At 41.7% G+C, this 12,098-nt stretch overlaps 1 protein-coding gene across 3 annotated transcripts in view; it reads left to right on the plus strand.

Moving 5' to 3' along the window:
• The window catches only part of SPAG1 (sperm associated antigen 1), a 39,865-nt gene extending 33,533 nt beyond the window's left edge, over positions 1–6,332 (plus strand). For all 3 annotated transcript variants that reach the window (XM_027903097.1, XM_027903099.1, XM_027903098.1), the window contains exons 17-19: positions 1,802–1,966; positions 3,887–4,264; positions 4,431–6,332. In XM_027903097.1, coding sequence (XP_027758898.1) covers positions 1,802–1,966; positions 3,887–4,264; positions 4,431–4,562 — 675 coding nt within the window. In that variant the 3' untranslated portion in view covers positions 4,563–6,332. The remainder of the gene's footprint in view (positions 1–1,801; positions 1,967–3,886; positions 4,265–4,430) is intronic.
• Positions 6,333–12,098: the final 5,766 nt, after the last annotated feature.

The following is a 12,098-nucleotide window of genomic DNA, read 5'->3' on the forward strand; positions in this document are numbered from 1 at the left end:
GGAATTACACACTTGTGAGGAATGTCAAGAATTGGAGAAATAATTTCTGCTTTTTTGAATATTCTAGGAAAAACTGTTATTTTTGTATTATTGAAGACAACTTGAAACACAGTGTTCATGGATTCCTTCAGAACAATCTGAGCTGGGGACTCCCAAAAAGTTTTGTTGTGGTTGGATTAAGTGCTTCATTATTGCTAATTCCAGGGATGTGAGTGATTTACAAAACCAGAGAAAGCAACAAAAGTGATTTGAAGTTTACAAATGACTCTCTAATGAAGAATTTTAAGAGCTAAAAGCATGTAGCTTGGCAAAAACCTAACTAATCTGGGAAGTGTTATTTGTATATAAATATCCAGATATTTAACCACAAAAACTGCAGTGGAATTTAATGTAGTAAATGAGGGTTTTTTAATAGATTTACCAAGATGCAATTAAGGGAAGATAAGGAAGGTATCATGCTCCTTTGATGAATTAGGCCTGTGACATAGGACACAGGACCCCAGATGACATCTCCTTTAGGTGGTAGTCCAGTCTGGGTACTGCCATCTTATATGGTTTTTGCTGAGGGGTCTGGCAGGCTGCAGTTTTAAATCCAGGAGGGTTGGTTGTCCCCTGACCCTTGTTACTGTTTTTGTTTCTCTGTAGATGTGAATCTTCCCGTCTGTAATTCAGATGGCTTAGCTTAATTAGTAGCGGATTTCTGATCTGCAACCTGCCCCTTTCTGCATTCATTTGCTAAGGCTGTGGAATCCTCATTCTCTTGCTCTTCCTTCACGATCTAAGAGGCTTCAGCTCACCTGCAGACTTAGTACAGCGTCTCTGCACCTTGAATGCTGGTCAGCATTACTGAACAAAATACTCTGTGTGAGAAGGAATGAGAGTGACGGGTACAGGAGTGCTTTCTTTACACTTGAGATGTTGAGGAAATACTTTAGCTGTACATGAGGATTTTTTCCGTGACAATATAAATGACTTAACAGTAACCTTTTGATACTGTTTGGGAACAAAGAAATAGTAGGTCCCTCACACAAGAAACTATGTTGGTCTTTTACAGTCTGCATGGTCTTTTCCTGTTTACTGCTACATTTCACCCATATTGTTGATACTCCAGCTCTTGAGGTGTCTTGATATTTTTCTGTGATATTCCAGTCTTCCTCAGAACTCATGCTATTAACTTTGTCTCTCCAGAAAATTTAGTCTAAGAAAATAGTAATTTCTAACTTAAAAATTTGAAATAAAAGCAGTAAACAAATATGAGACTGATTATTGAGAAACTGTGTCCTAATGCCACTCTGTCACTGTGTTTGTCCTAATCCTTTTTATCTCAGAGTTCATAATATAATCCCAATCTTTTCAAATGTTACCAAAAATTTCACTGTAAGAGATGGTCTATTGGATTGAAGACCAGGAAGATTAGGTATATTTTTAATCAAAGCTCAATTTAACTCTCTTTTATTGGCAAAGCAAGTATGCAAACTTGCTGGACTCACATTAGTCTTGAAGCAGTGTTACAGTGTAAGCAATTAAGCTTAAAAACATCAGTCTTCAATAATTTGTCCTTTGATACAGGGAAAATAAATTATTTCATATTACATATTTTTTGGGGAGTATTTAGTCACAAAATATTAACTCAAACTCAGTTTCCTTTTTTTTTCCTCTAGTGAAATTACACTGTCTGTATTTAGATTTTTTTTGTCTACTGTATGTCCAGATTCTAGGATTTTTACTTTTCTTATTTGTAGAGGACAATATGGTAGTTCAAACTTATTTTTCTAGTGATGATTTTCTCTTCTACTTACAGAATTATCAAGCCAGTGTTGATGATTTCAACAAGGTACTTCTAATAGATCCAAATGTTCTTGAAGCACAGAAGGAGCTAGAGGAGGTGACCCAGCTGCTTCACCTGGACAGCAGTGCTGGAGCTGACAGTGAGCAAAGGCAAAGGAAGAAAGTAACCATACAAGAGGTAAGAACACCATTTTTAAAAGCAAACAGCCCAGAAGCCACACAATCAAAGAGATAATATTAAAACTTTTGTTTTGCCCATATTACCTCTAGATTTTTTGGGAACAGAGTTGTATTTTTTGTGTCATTTTGTGGTCATCTTAGAAGATGTTTATGTGTTTCTGTATGATGTGCTCAGTGTGGATTACATTCTGTAATAAAGCTTGGACTGCTCTGAAGTGTATGGAAAAGTGGAAGAAGTCCTTTTAGATGGCACTAAACTTGAGGATATGCTCCTTGTAAACAAAAACTGCATAGACTGAAGTACGGGTTTTACAGAAGGCAGCTGTGAAGCAGCAGTTTCGCTTGTAAAGTCTCTGTTCCTCGGGCAGCCTCTGGGGCTGGGCTTGCCCAGGTCTATGGTCCACAGGTGTGCTGGCTGCTCCTGTGCTGGTCCTACAGTTACGGGTCTGAAAAATGAAATCCTGCCTCGAAGAGCAACAGTAAAACATCTGTAGGATCTTATCAAAGAAACACGTGATGTTATGTAGAGGATCAAAATGTCAGCCTCACACAGTTCTGGGTAGAATTAGCTGATGAAAGGATTTTCTCAGTCATCTGATGTTTTTGGACTGGAGCTTTGCTGGTCCTTTAAGAATTTATTTCCCCCCCCCCTTTAATTTAAAAATGTATAGTTAAAATACATAGTGACCAGTCTGTACAGTGATAGTGCAGTTTGATAATATAATTTCAGAAGAGTGGTATAATGGAAACTGCAGTTATTTATACAGAAAAAAAATTGTTTTCTTGAAATGCTTCACATTGTCACGAGTTCATGGAATTTTATATAATTGGCATAATCTGGGTATAGTGTTAGTTAAGCTCTGAGTTGTGTCAAACAAAGGGACATGGAAAGTGTTTAGAGGAGGTTTGTTAAGTGGCTGTATTGCTCAGAGAACCTACCAACTACAATACTGACACTGGTAATTTTTCCAGGGGTGGGGCAGGAAGCATTTATGTTTGCTGTTGTAATTACAGCTCCCCCTACAGAGAGCCTGTGCTGTCTTAGCTGCTGTAGTACAAGGTAATTCCATGAAAAGAGACTGCAAAGGAAAGTAAGGAAAATTAGAAAATTGATGTATCATCATTATGCCATTTTAATCAAGCTATAATTATATAAAAGACAGTCAAGATTTCTCCCTTAATTCTAAGGATTGTTGAAAAATAAAAGAAAATGTCTATAAGTCCATTGCAGTATTTTCAAAAAATGACTAATCCCCTGTACTACACAATACAGTATCTTCAGACTTCCCAAAATACTTGGCATCCTTTGAGAGACCCTGTTCAATGAATTTTAGTGAGGTTATACTAATTGCGCAACTCTAAATGGCTTGAAATAGATTTTAGCAAACGTAGTTGAAGCCACAGTTAATATTCTAGCAACTGATTCATGAAACTTGATACAGGCTGCAATTTCAGGAGAAGTGAAGTGGGTATTCAGGCAGTTAACCATGCTGAGCTTTCTCCTTCCACAGTGAGACTTCAAACAGCAACCTGGTAGAGCTGCCATGTACCCGTATGTCTGGGAGGCACAGCAGAGAAGTGAAACATGGGTGTCTGGTGCCTTGACTCCAGTTCTCCTGGAGTCTCCACATTTAATATATCCATACATTCCTCCTTAGCTTTCTCCCAGTGGTCTCCAGTTGTCTTTCTGCAGTGTTGAAAGGAAGTGTAAAACACTTGACTATGAAACTTTAAAGGTGAATTAGAAAGGTGCTGTTCTGGGGGACAGTAGGACAGAGAAGAACAAAGGTGCTTTTCTTTCATGAAGAGTAGAAGGCCAACTTTAACCTAGTGATGTGGTGGATATATGCTGCTCATGAAGCTTCAGGTTATCTTTATGTCCACATTATAACGATTTGTTGCCATTTTCTTTGTGAAGGTGACTGGACCTGATGAACAGGAAGAGAGGCAGTTTGCTACATCAGATGATGTTGTGACTGATCCCATTACATCCAAAGAAGCAGTTCAAAAGAATGTGCCACTGAAGTCCTCTGAGAAACTGCGCATTTATGAACCATCTAATGCCTATGACTTTGGTCAGATTATAAATGCAGTGAATGCCAATAAGGATAAAGCTGCTTGTGCAGATCTTTTAACAATTACTGATCCGAAAAAATTGCCATTGCTTCTGAGTAACAAACTTGAAGGAGAAATCCTTCTGATGTTTATCCAGTCATTGGAACATTATGTAGCTGAAAAAGATCCTGGCCTTGTGTATCAGCACCTTTTCTACTTGAGCAAAGCAGAAAGATTTAAGGTAAGAACCCCTAGATTGAATGTGTACTTAAATTGCACAGAAACCTAAAGGAAATTTTCATAGCTTGAAGGGAAATTATACACTGGTTTTGTATCTCTGTCAGATACTATGATTTTCAGTCAACCTGTGCTAATTTTTAAATAATTGTTGTTTGTTTTTTTTACAGGTGGTGCTGGCCCTTCTTAGCAAAAATGAAAAAGAAGAAGTGCAGCAACTGTTTGACTTACTTTCAGAAAACCAGAGTGATCAGTACTCACTTGAAGATCTTGAGAGCCTTAAAAAGGTTTATGAACTTTAAGAAGTTAAAGTTTATTGGCTGCTTGCAGATAGTTCATGTGTAAAAGATGGATCTGTGAACTCTGCAGACTTGAATGAGTTCAAGTGGGTCTTTACCTGGACTGCTGAAATTTTATTTTGTTTTGACAGCATATGCACATTTAAAACTTGCTGCTCTATTTTTCTTGTAGCTGTATACATCCTTAGAACTTAATGCATGCTGTGTTCAGTAACAGAGTTCATTTTATTTGGCATACGGATTTTATTTAGGATGTATTAATTATATATAGAAAAATATATTTTACATTATTTATATATAATGTGAAATATCTTGATGGTGCAATAGGTAAATATACGTCTAGTCATCAGTTTTTATATCATTTGGTGAGTTCTAAGTTCCTGAGGTAAAGAAGTGTCTTCAAGATAAATGGGTAAGTTAGCAGTAGTTCTGCTAAAATGCGTTTACAAAAAGTATTAACGCTTTTCAGATAAACTACTAAACATCTGTTTCTTCACCATCCCTGGTCTATACAAAACAGATTTAAGTATTTTGGCACAATACAGTTTAGCAGCAAAGGTGAATGAGTAATATATGAGCTTGTCATGGGACTATTTGAAACAAAATTGGTAAACATTGGGTATGTTTTAACAAGTGAATAATTTTTAGTGCACAGAGAATTACTTTTCTGTGTGTGCTGAGGGACTGCTGGTTTGCCTGGCTTTTTTTTTTTTTTTTTTTGCAGTGACATTGGTAAACAGAAGAAAATGTGGCTGCACTTCACAATAGAAATATTTAGCTCTGAGTTTTGTAACTGGGTTACATAAAACATCAACTGTTTCTGTTTTACAGGTATAGTTATAAAACTAAAAGTAAAATAATTTTTTTGATCAGTATGATTTTTTTTTATTTCAGGCAGTACCTATGTTTTTATATTTGATTCTGATAATGCTTCAGAGATGAAGCTTTTAAATTTTTCAAATACCCAATGCCTTCTTTGTGTTATAAATAATGCGTTATAAATGTATATCAGACTCACAAGCACTGCAGAAATACGATTAAGAATGTAGTTCTAATGAACATTTTTCTCAGGTGTGTATTGATAAAGTTTTTTTTCTTGAAAAGGACAATTACTGATTCTCTTTTCTGGTTCAATACTCTTTAGGCTTATAATTTTGAAGTGGATTATGAGGTTTGTCTTGGAGTGCCAAGAACAAAGCTTTTAATTTCTAAAGCACCATCAGAATGGGTTTTGGTTTTAAATGTCCTCTTTTTGTGAGATTCTGTGGTCAAGACAGATCTGTTGCTCATCTAATCTAGTTGAGCAACAACGTGCCAGTTTCATTCTTCAGTCCTGGTGTCGCGTTCACATTCGCTGATTTCTGTGTTACTGATTTCAGTCTTTCAGTTTTGTTTTACCATAGTTTAGTATGTTCAGAGAAGATTCATTGTATGTGTCCAACTGTAGTTCAGAAAAGAGAGCATAAAAATTAGGTGTGTAGTCTTAAAATAGTCTTAATTGCCTGATAACTGTAGCTAAGAGCCCAATGCCAAAAGCTCTCGATGAAGTGAAGTCTTTCTCTGTGCCACCCAACCCTCCAAGTACTAAATGCTCTTGAGAGACAAAGTTCAGCAGTCACAGCTGTTTCTTACAAGGTATCTCATTTGTAAAGAGTTTTTTGACACTGAGGACAAAAATAAAAATGTCTGCAGCAGCAAATCATAATATAATTTAGTAAATATAATTTAGTAAATTTAGGAGACAACCTGACATTATTTAAGAGACAAAGGCTTGAAAAGAGATTCTTACATGGAGGGTTCTTGACGAATCATTTGTCCGTGAAGAAAGAGACAAATAGGTGTTCACAGACAGGCATACAGGATCCTAGTTAATTTTAAGACAGTTTTAATCAATCCCTAGTGATTAAACTAGAAACCTAAGAGTTGTCCACAGAAAAGCAGTCCAGTAGTCCAGAAAGATACCTCTTCTTTTAATACCTTTCACCTTGAGTATCAGCTGAAACAGCGTGAATTCAGTTTGAGGTAAAAATGACGGACTGCAGATCAAGAACCTCAAACTACCTCTTGCTAAGAAGTTCTAAACTGAGAGCTGCAGCAATGACTGCAGGTGAACCCATTACCTGGCTGGTGGGAGGGAGCTGTCACCACCTGCAGACAGAGCTCTGTACCCTCCTCCAGATTAAATAACAAGCACCCCCTGATTTGACAAATGAGGGCTTGGCTGTGCAGTCACCCACCTTCTGAAGCAAAGAGCTGATCCTGAGGATGTCTCATCTTCAGCAGACTCGTATGAGGGCAGGATTTGCTGGAAGGTTTATACTGAGCCCTGAGGAAATAGCCAGCAATAAATGGGTTTCCACTTTGTGTGTGTCTGACCTTGTCAGGTTAAGGCAGAGCAGAAGGTGTGGCTGATTGAGTGTACAGACAACCCCCCAGATTATCCCAAATGCTGTTTGGTAGGTAGCCCCTCAAGTCTAGCTTGACACTGGTCTCAGTATTTCCCATATGTTCCCAGCCCTGGCCACATACCAGGAGCTGCTTTTTAATGTTTATTTATGTCATTCCAGTCCACAATCCCAAAAGGAGAAGACACTTCCTTGATGACCTGCATTCCTGAAACTGCTGCCAGGCTGGGCTTGTGATCTCAGCAGATTCTTGGCATCAGCCCCACTCTGGGAGATGTCCCGATGTCCTCCAGCACGTTGTTGGGTGGTGCCATTGGGCACTAATGGATGCAGGAATGGTGAACACCCTGCACTGTGGGTAGCAGACCCCTGGAGTTTCAGGCACTAATGCTTTGCTAGATCTCTTCTTTAAACATCAGGTCAACCTGCATTATCTGCTACTCTCTTCTGACTGATGTTCTCTCATACCTCATTCTCAAGTAGGACCTTTTGGCCTCAGCTTCCACAGTTAAAGAATTATATATTGAAGTACAAGGGAGCAAAAAAGAAACTGAACCACTGAATGTTTTAATGGCTGAAAAATGAAGTCAAATAGTCAGATATATATTTCCATAAAAAAAAGAAGTTAGCAGCTCTCAAAGGTAAGAAGAATGGTCCATGAAGCTGAACAATAAAAATGAAGAAATTTGACGTGAGCTGTTCATCTGTAAGGCCAGCAGTGGATTTGCAGTGCCTGCAGTCATTTTGGTGATGGCCCTGCCTCATTCAGATTTCATTGAGAGTGACTGCTTTTTCAGGCAGCATTTGGGAGGGCCTGAGGGACAGGCAGAACAACTTGTAAAACCCCAGAACTTAGAAAACAAATAGAATAAAACATGTTAGGGACTGTACTGCTGATTTGACATGAACAGCTCAAGCCAAAGCCATCAGGCTTCAAAACCTGCAGCATTAGATTACTGAAAGTAATTTTATAGGCATGGGGTGCAGAAGGGAGTATCTTCAGGTGTGGATTTCCTAAAACCACTTGTTTGGTAGGTAAGGGCTGCCTAAATATGTCCCTCTTGCCTTAGTCTGGGGAACAGCCTCAGGGCCAGGGGGAGAAATCTTTGCAGCCCTAAGTAGTTGCAGCTGAACAGCAGATGCAGAGTCACCTGTCAAAGACAATGTCCATGGCCAGGTGACACGGAGTGGCCTCTGCACAGAGGTGGCAGCAGCACCCCCGGTGTGGCACTGGGGATGAGCAGCTGCTGACAAAAAAGTTCCCTGCTCACCATGGCACTGACTGCGGCCTCGGTGTGAACACAGGGCCCAGAAACAACAGAGAGGAAAAAAACCCAACCTGTTTTATTGGTATTGGGTTTTTACATTCTTTAGAGATTAAAGCCTTTTCTCTTTAGAAAAGGGCAAGAGAACCTCAAAGGGCTGACGTGGCTTTGTGGGGGGGAGACCCAAACTGTAGCACAGTCTTACGCCCTCAGGCTTGCCACTGACCCCCTCAGCATTAACATCCACCTTTGTAAAACCAAACCAAACCAAACCCAACAGCCGTACAAAAACAAGAGGAGACCACTGGTTATGCAGGTCAGGGACAGGTAAGTGAAGTGTGGCAATGAGCTGATTTTGGCCACACAGAGCACATGCCCTGTCCAGCCAAGCTAACCAGGCCTGCAGTGCCCCACCTGCTCATGGATACCCATCCCTGTTTTTAATGCAAGAGAGAGCACAGAAAATGTGGTCAGTGGCTAGGGCCTAGCGCATGCTGGGAAACAGGTGGTCACACTGTTGTTCTTTTGGTCCTTTCAAAATATGTTTGACATTTTTAGAGAAGCCAGCTCCAGGTTGAACAGGTGCAGTCACCCAAAAGGGAGAGTTGCTACCGGGGCTGAGTGTCATCATGGCACGGTTGCTTCCCTGGCCAAAAAGCTGGTGTACTGCAGGCCTCTCACCACCCCTCTTTTCACTCTCTGTACGGTGGTGCAGGCAGGAGAAGCTGGTGAGAGGCCAGTTACTGGCAAACCCCACTTCTTGCCCATATGTGTGATGGTTTTCCCACTCATCAGAATCTGCTCTGCTTTATATAATCCAGTTGCATAAGTGAAGGGCTACTCCTGTGGTTGCCAGGCCTTTCGGAAGACTTAAACTTGTTCATTACAATAAACAAAATATATTTTTTGGACAGCAGGGAACAAGGCTCCTTCCCCAGTTGTAAATCAAGATTTATGACCTGAATCAGGGTAACTGCTCGCTGCCTGTGAGCTGCAGCCACCCAGGGGACAAAGGGCAGGCAGCTCAGAGCAGGGAATCACCCCAGCTGGCTGGCTAAAAGAGGATTAAATGCCACCTCTCTGTGAGTCTTCTCACTCCCTGGGTCCCTGCCTGGGACCTCCCCCGTGGGATGTAACACATTCAGTGGAGATGCAGCCTCCAGCTGTGGCAGGGCAGGGCACTGGTGTCAGTGCCACTTCCTCGCAGCCCCGTGCCATTTCTCAGTTGCTACTTGCTAAATGCAACCCTCGTAAATAAAGTCATCAACATGAGAGTAGATTTGCTTGTATGTGAGAGGGATGATAAGGGGATAGAGTGGCCATCGCACAGAATGGTGTGCTCAGAAATGTCTTGAGCAGGCAGCCAGCAAGGAAAGGGCAGCTCAAGCACCCTAAACCCCATCAGTACCGGTCTAGTGCCTAAACATAACAGCTCAAATTTAGGCCATTTGGAATTTAATGTCCTTACTGTGGAGATGGTAAGCAATAATAGTCCTTTTGTTTAGCCGGCTCACCAGGACCTTGAGCGAGGAGAGATGTGTCAGCTTTGCCCACCAAAATGCTTCCTACTGGTACCTGATGTGCAGGCAGGTGCCAAGGTTGTCACATGTCACAGCTGCTGAGTTACCTGGCCTGGCACACGAGCAAGGTGCAACAGCAGGTTCATGTTTGTTAAGTTTCCAGCTGCTGCAAGGAGCCTGGATTTTCTGCCAGATGGATTCCTGTTCCCTCTCCTGCCTGATCCAAGGCCAAAACATTTCAAGGGAATGATGAGCAGTTTGATCACATTTTAGGCATCATCCCAGAGGCTGGCAAGGCTTACCCAGCTGTGCTTGCAGGCACTTTACTTCCTTCACCTGCCCCACGAAGATGTTAAATGAACAGCCTGGAGCCGGCGACAGGGCCAGGAGTGCTACGGCAGGAGCTTCACACACAGGCCTGCTGGTGTCCCTTGGTGCACTCCCTCTTGGACACTTGGCTGTGCAGGACACAGCTTAGGACGGTGCAGAGCCGAGACCCGCAGCACATCCCTGTCCACAGCCACCTTCAGCAGCAGCAGGGCCTCGATCGCCCAGGAGGACCAGAAGCCAAACTTCAGGATTAGAAAGAGACACAAAGGGAATAAACAAGCCAGATTTAGCAGAGAGGGGCCCACAGCAGGCAAGGCCTGCAGCCCTGGAGACGGAGGGTAGGGAGCAGCACAGACATCTGAGGAGGGAGCACAGCTGGGCACAGTCACCAACAAGCATCTGTCCCTGTGCTTGTGGCTGCAGCCCAAGGCCTCCAGGCAGCAGCCTCCCAAGCCAGGGAAGCTATCACAAAATCCTAAACTCCTTCTGAAAAGTTGTCACAATCTTTTTACAGAGAAACAAATAATAAAGGACAGAGAAATATAATTTATACGTGTATATGAATAATATAAACATAAAATCTGTCTCCTCAGAAAAAAACCACCTTTTTGTGTTTGTTTGTTTTTTGTTCGTTTTTTTGGATTTTGTTTGTTTGGTTTGGCTTTTGGGGTTTGTTTGTTTTGTTGTGTTTGTGGGTTTTGGGGGGTTTTTTTGTTTGTTTGTTTGGTGTTTTTTTTGTTTTTTTTTTTACAGTGAGTTCCCTGACAGCAGAGTTGGGTCTTGACTCTAAGATTTTGAACAACCTCAGGGACAACTCTTGCTTCCCCTAGTTCTTAACAGCACTTTAAAATACCTATGTTTCATTCTAATTAAGTATATGAGACAGACTGCTACGCTACTCTATTTCTGCAGTAACTTTGAATTTGACAGTGACAAGGAGGAGATCTAGAAGCAGCTCATCCAAGCAGCTCCTTCAGCACAGCCCAAGCAACGGGATGCACCACACAATCCAGTCCCTCCACCAAAGGACCCTTTATAAAAAGCAGCACAGCCCAAGGAAATGCCGCTGTGCACTGAATTCCAGCTCAAGTGAAAAAGCAACCAATGGGTCTGGCCAGGACTTGTCGCAGCACTTTTTCCAATTACATCTTCTCAAGATGGTTTCATGCCCTCATAGATGCTATTCCACCTTCTCAACAGTTTCTTTCAGCGGCATTCAAAATGTACATGAAAACTTTATATCTCCTTAGAAAGATGTTGGAAAGCCTCATGTATGACCTGGTAGATACTTGCCAAAATCTCCTCTTTGGAGGCCAAGAGACTGCCCACAAGTTACACTGCACTGTGTCTGTAATGCTGGCAATAAACTAGACTAGGGAAAGCATTGCACAGCCAGTGTTTTGCAGAACTAAAGAAGGGAAGATGGCAACGCATTGTGGAGCTGAGGAAACCAAACAAGTTTGCTTTGGTAGCACAGGCAGCCTTCCCACAGGCAAGCAGGACCATACAAGGCTGTGCCCCTTCCTGGGGAAAATCTGGGACCTCTTTGTTTAACATCACGTTCACCTGTCCACAGTCTATACCCTCAGTTTGTGTCTTATATCCTTAATAATTATATGAACAGCAACAAACCAGAAATCGAGACTAAAAGATAACAATCTTCAGAGCCATCTTCCAAGACTTGGGGTCCTGTTTGGCACAGAAGTTCAGTGCTGCCCGTGTGGTTTGTGCAAACTCCCCCCCGCCTCCTGGACAAGCTTCTTGGTTACCAGGTACCCCATGGCCCCTTTTCTCTGTTCCTCCTACACTGAGACTGAAGGTAACAAAGACACCATCACCACTCTGGGATTGTATTTCTCACCAAGATCTGACCTGAGGATTCTTTGCCACTCATGGGGAGAATGTTTTGCTCCCACAGCACCACCAGATTATTAAATCTGAGAAGTCCAGGTGGCTGTCACCTTTGGGGCTGGCACGAGCAGCAATCAAGGTGCTAATGGTGCTCTTCAGACCTCTGTA

This window comes from Empidonax traillii, unplaced genomic scaffold, assembly GCF_003031625.1.
Source record: "Empidonax traillii isolate 1590-97213 ecotype Southwest subspecies unplaced genomic scaffold, ASM303162v1 scaffold933:size234345, whole genome shotgun sequence".
NCBI lineage: Eukaryota > Metazoa > Chordata > Aves > Passeriformes > Tyrannidae > Empidonax > Empidonax traillii.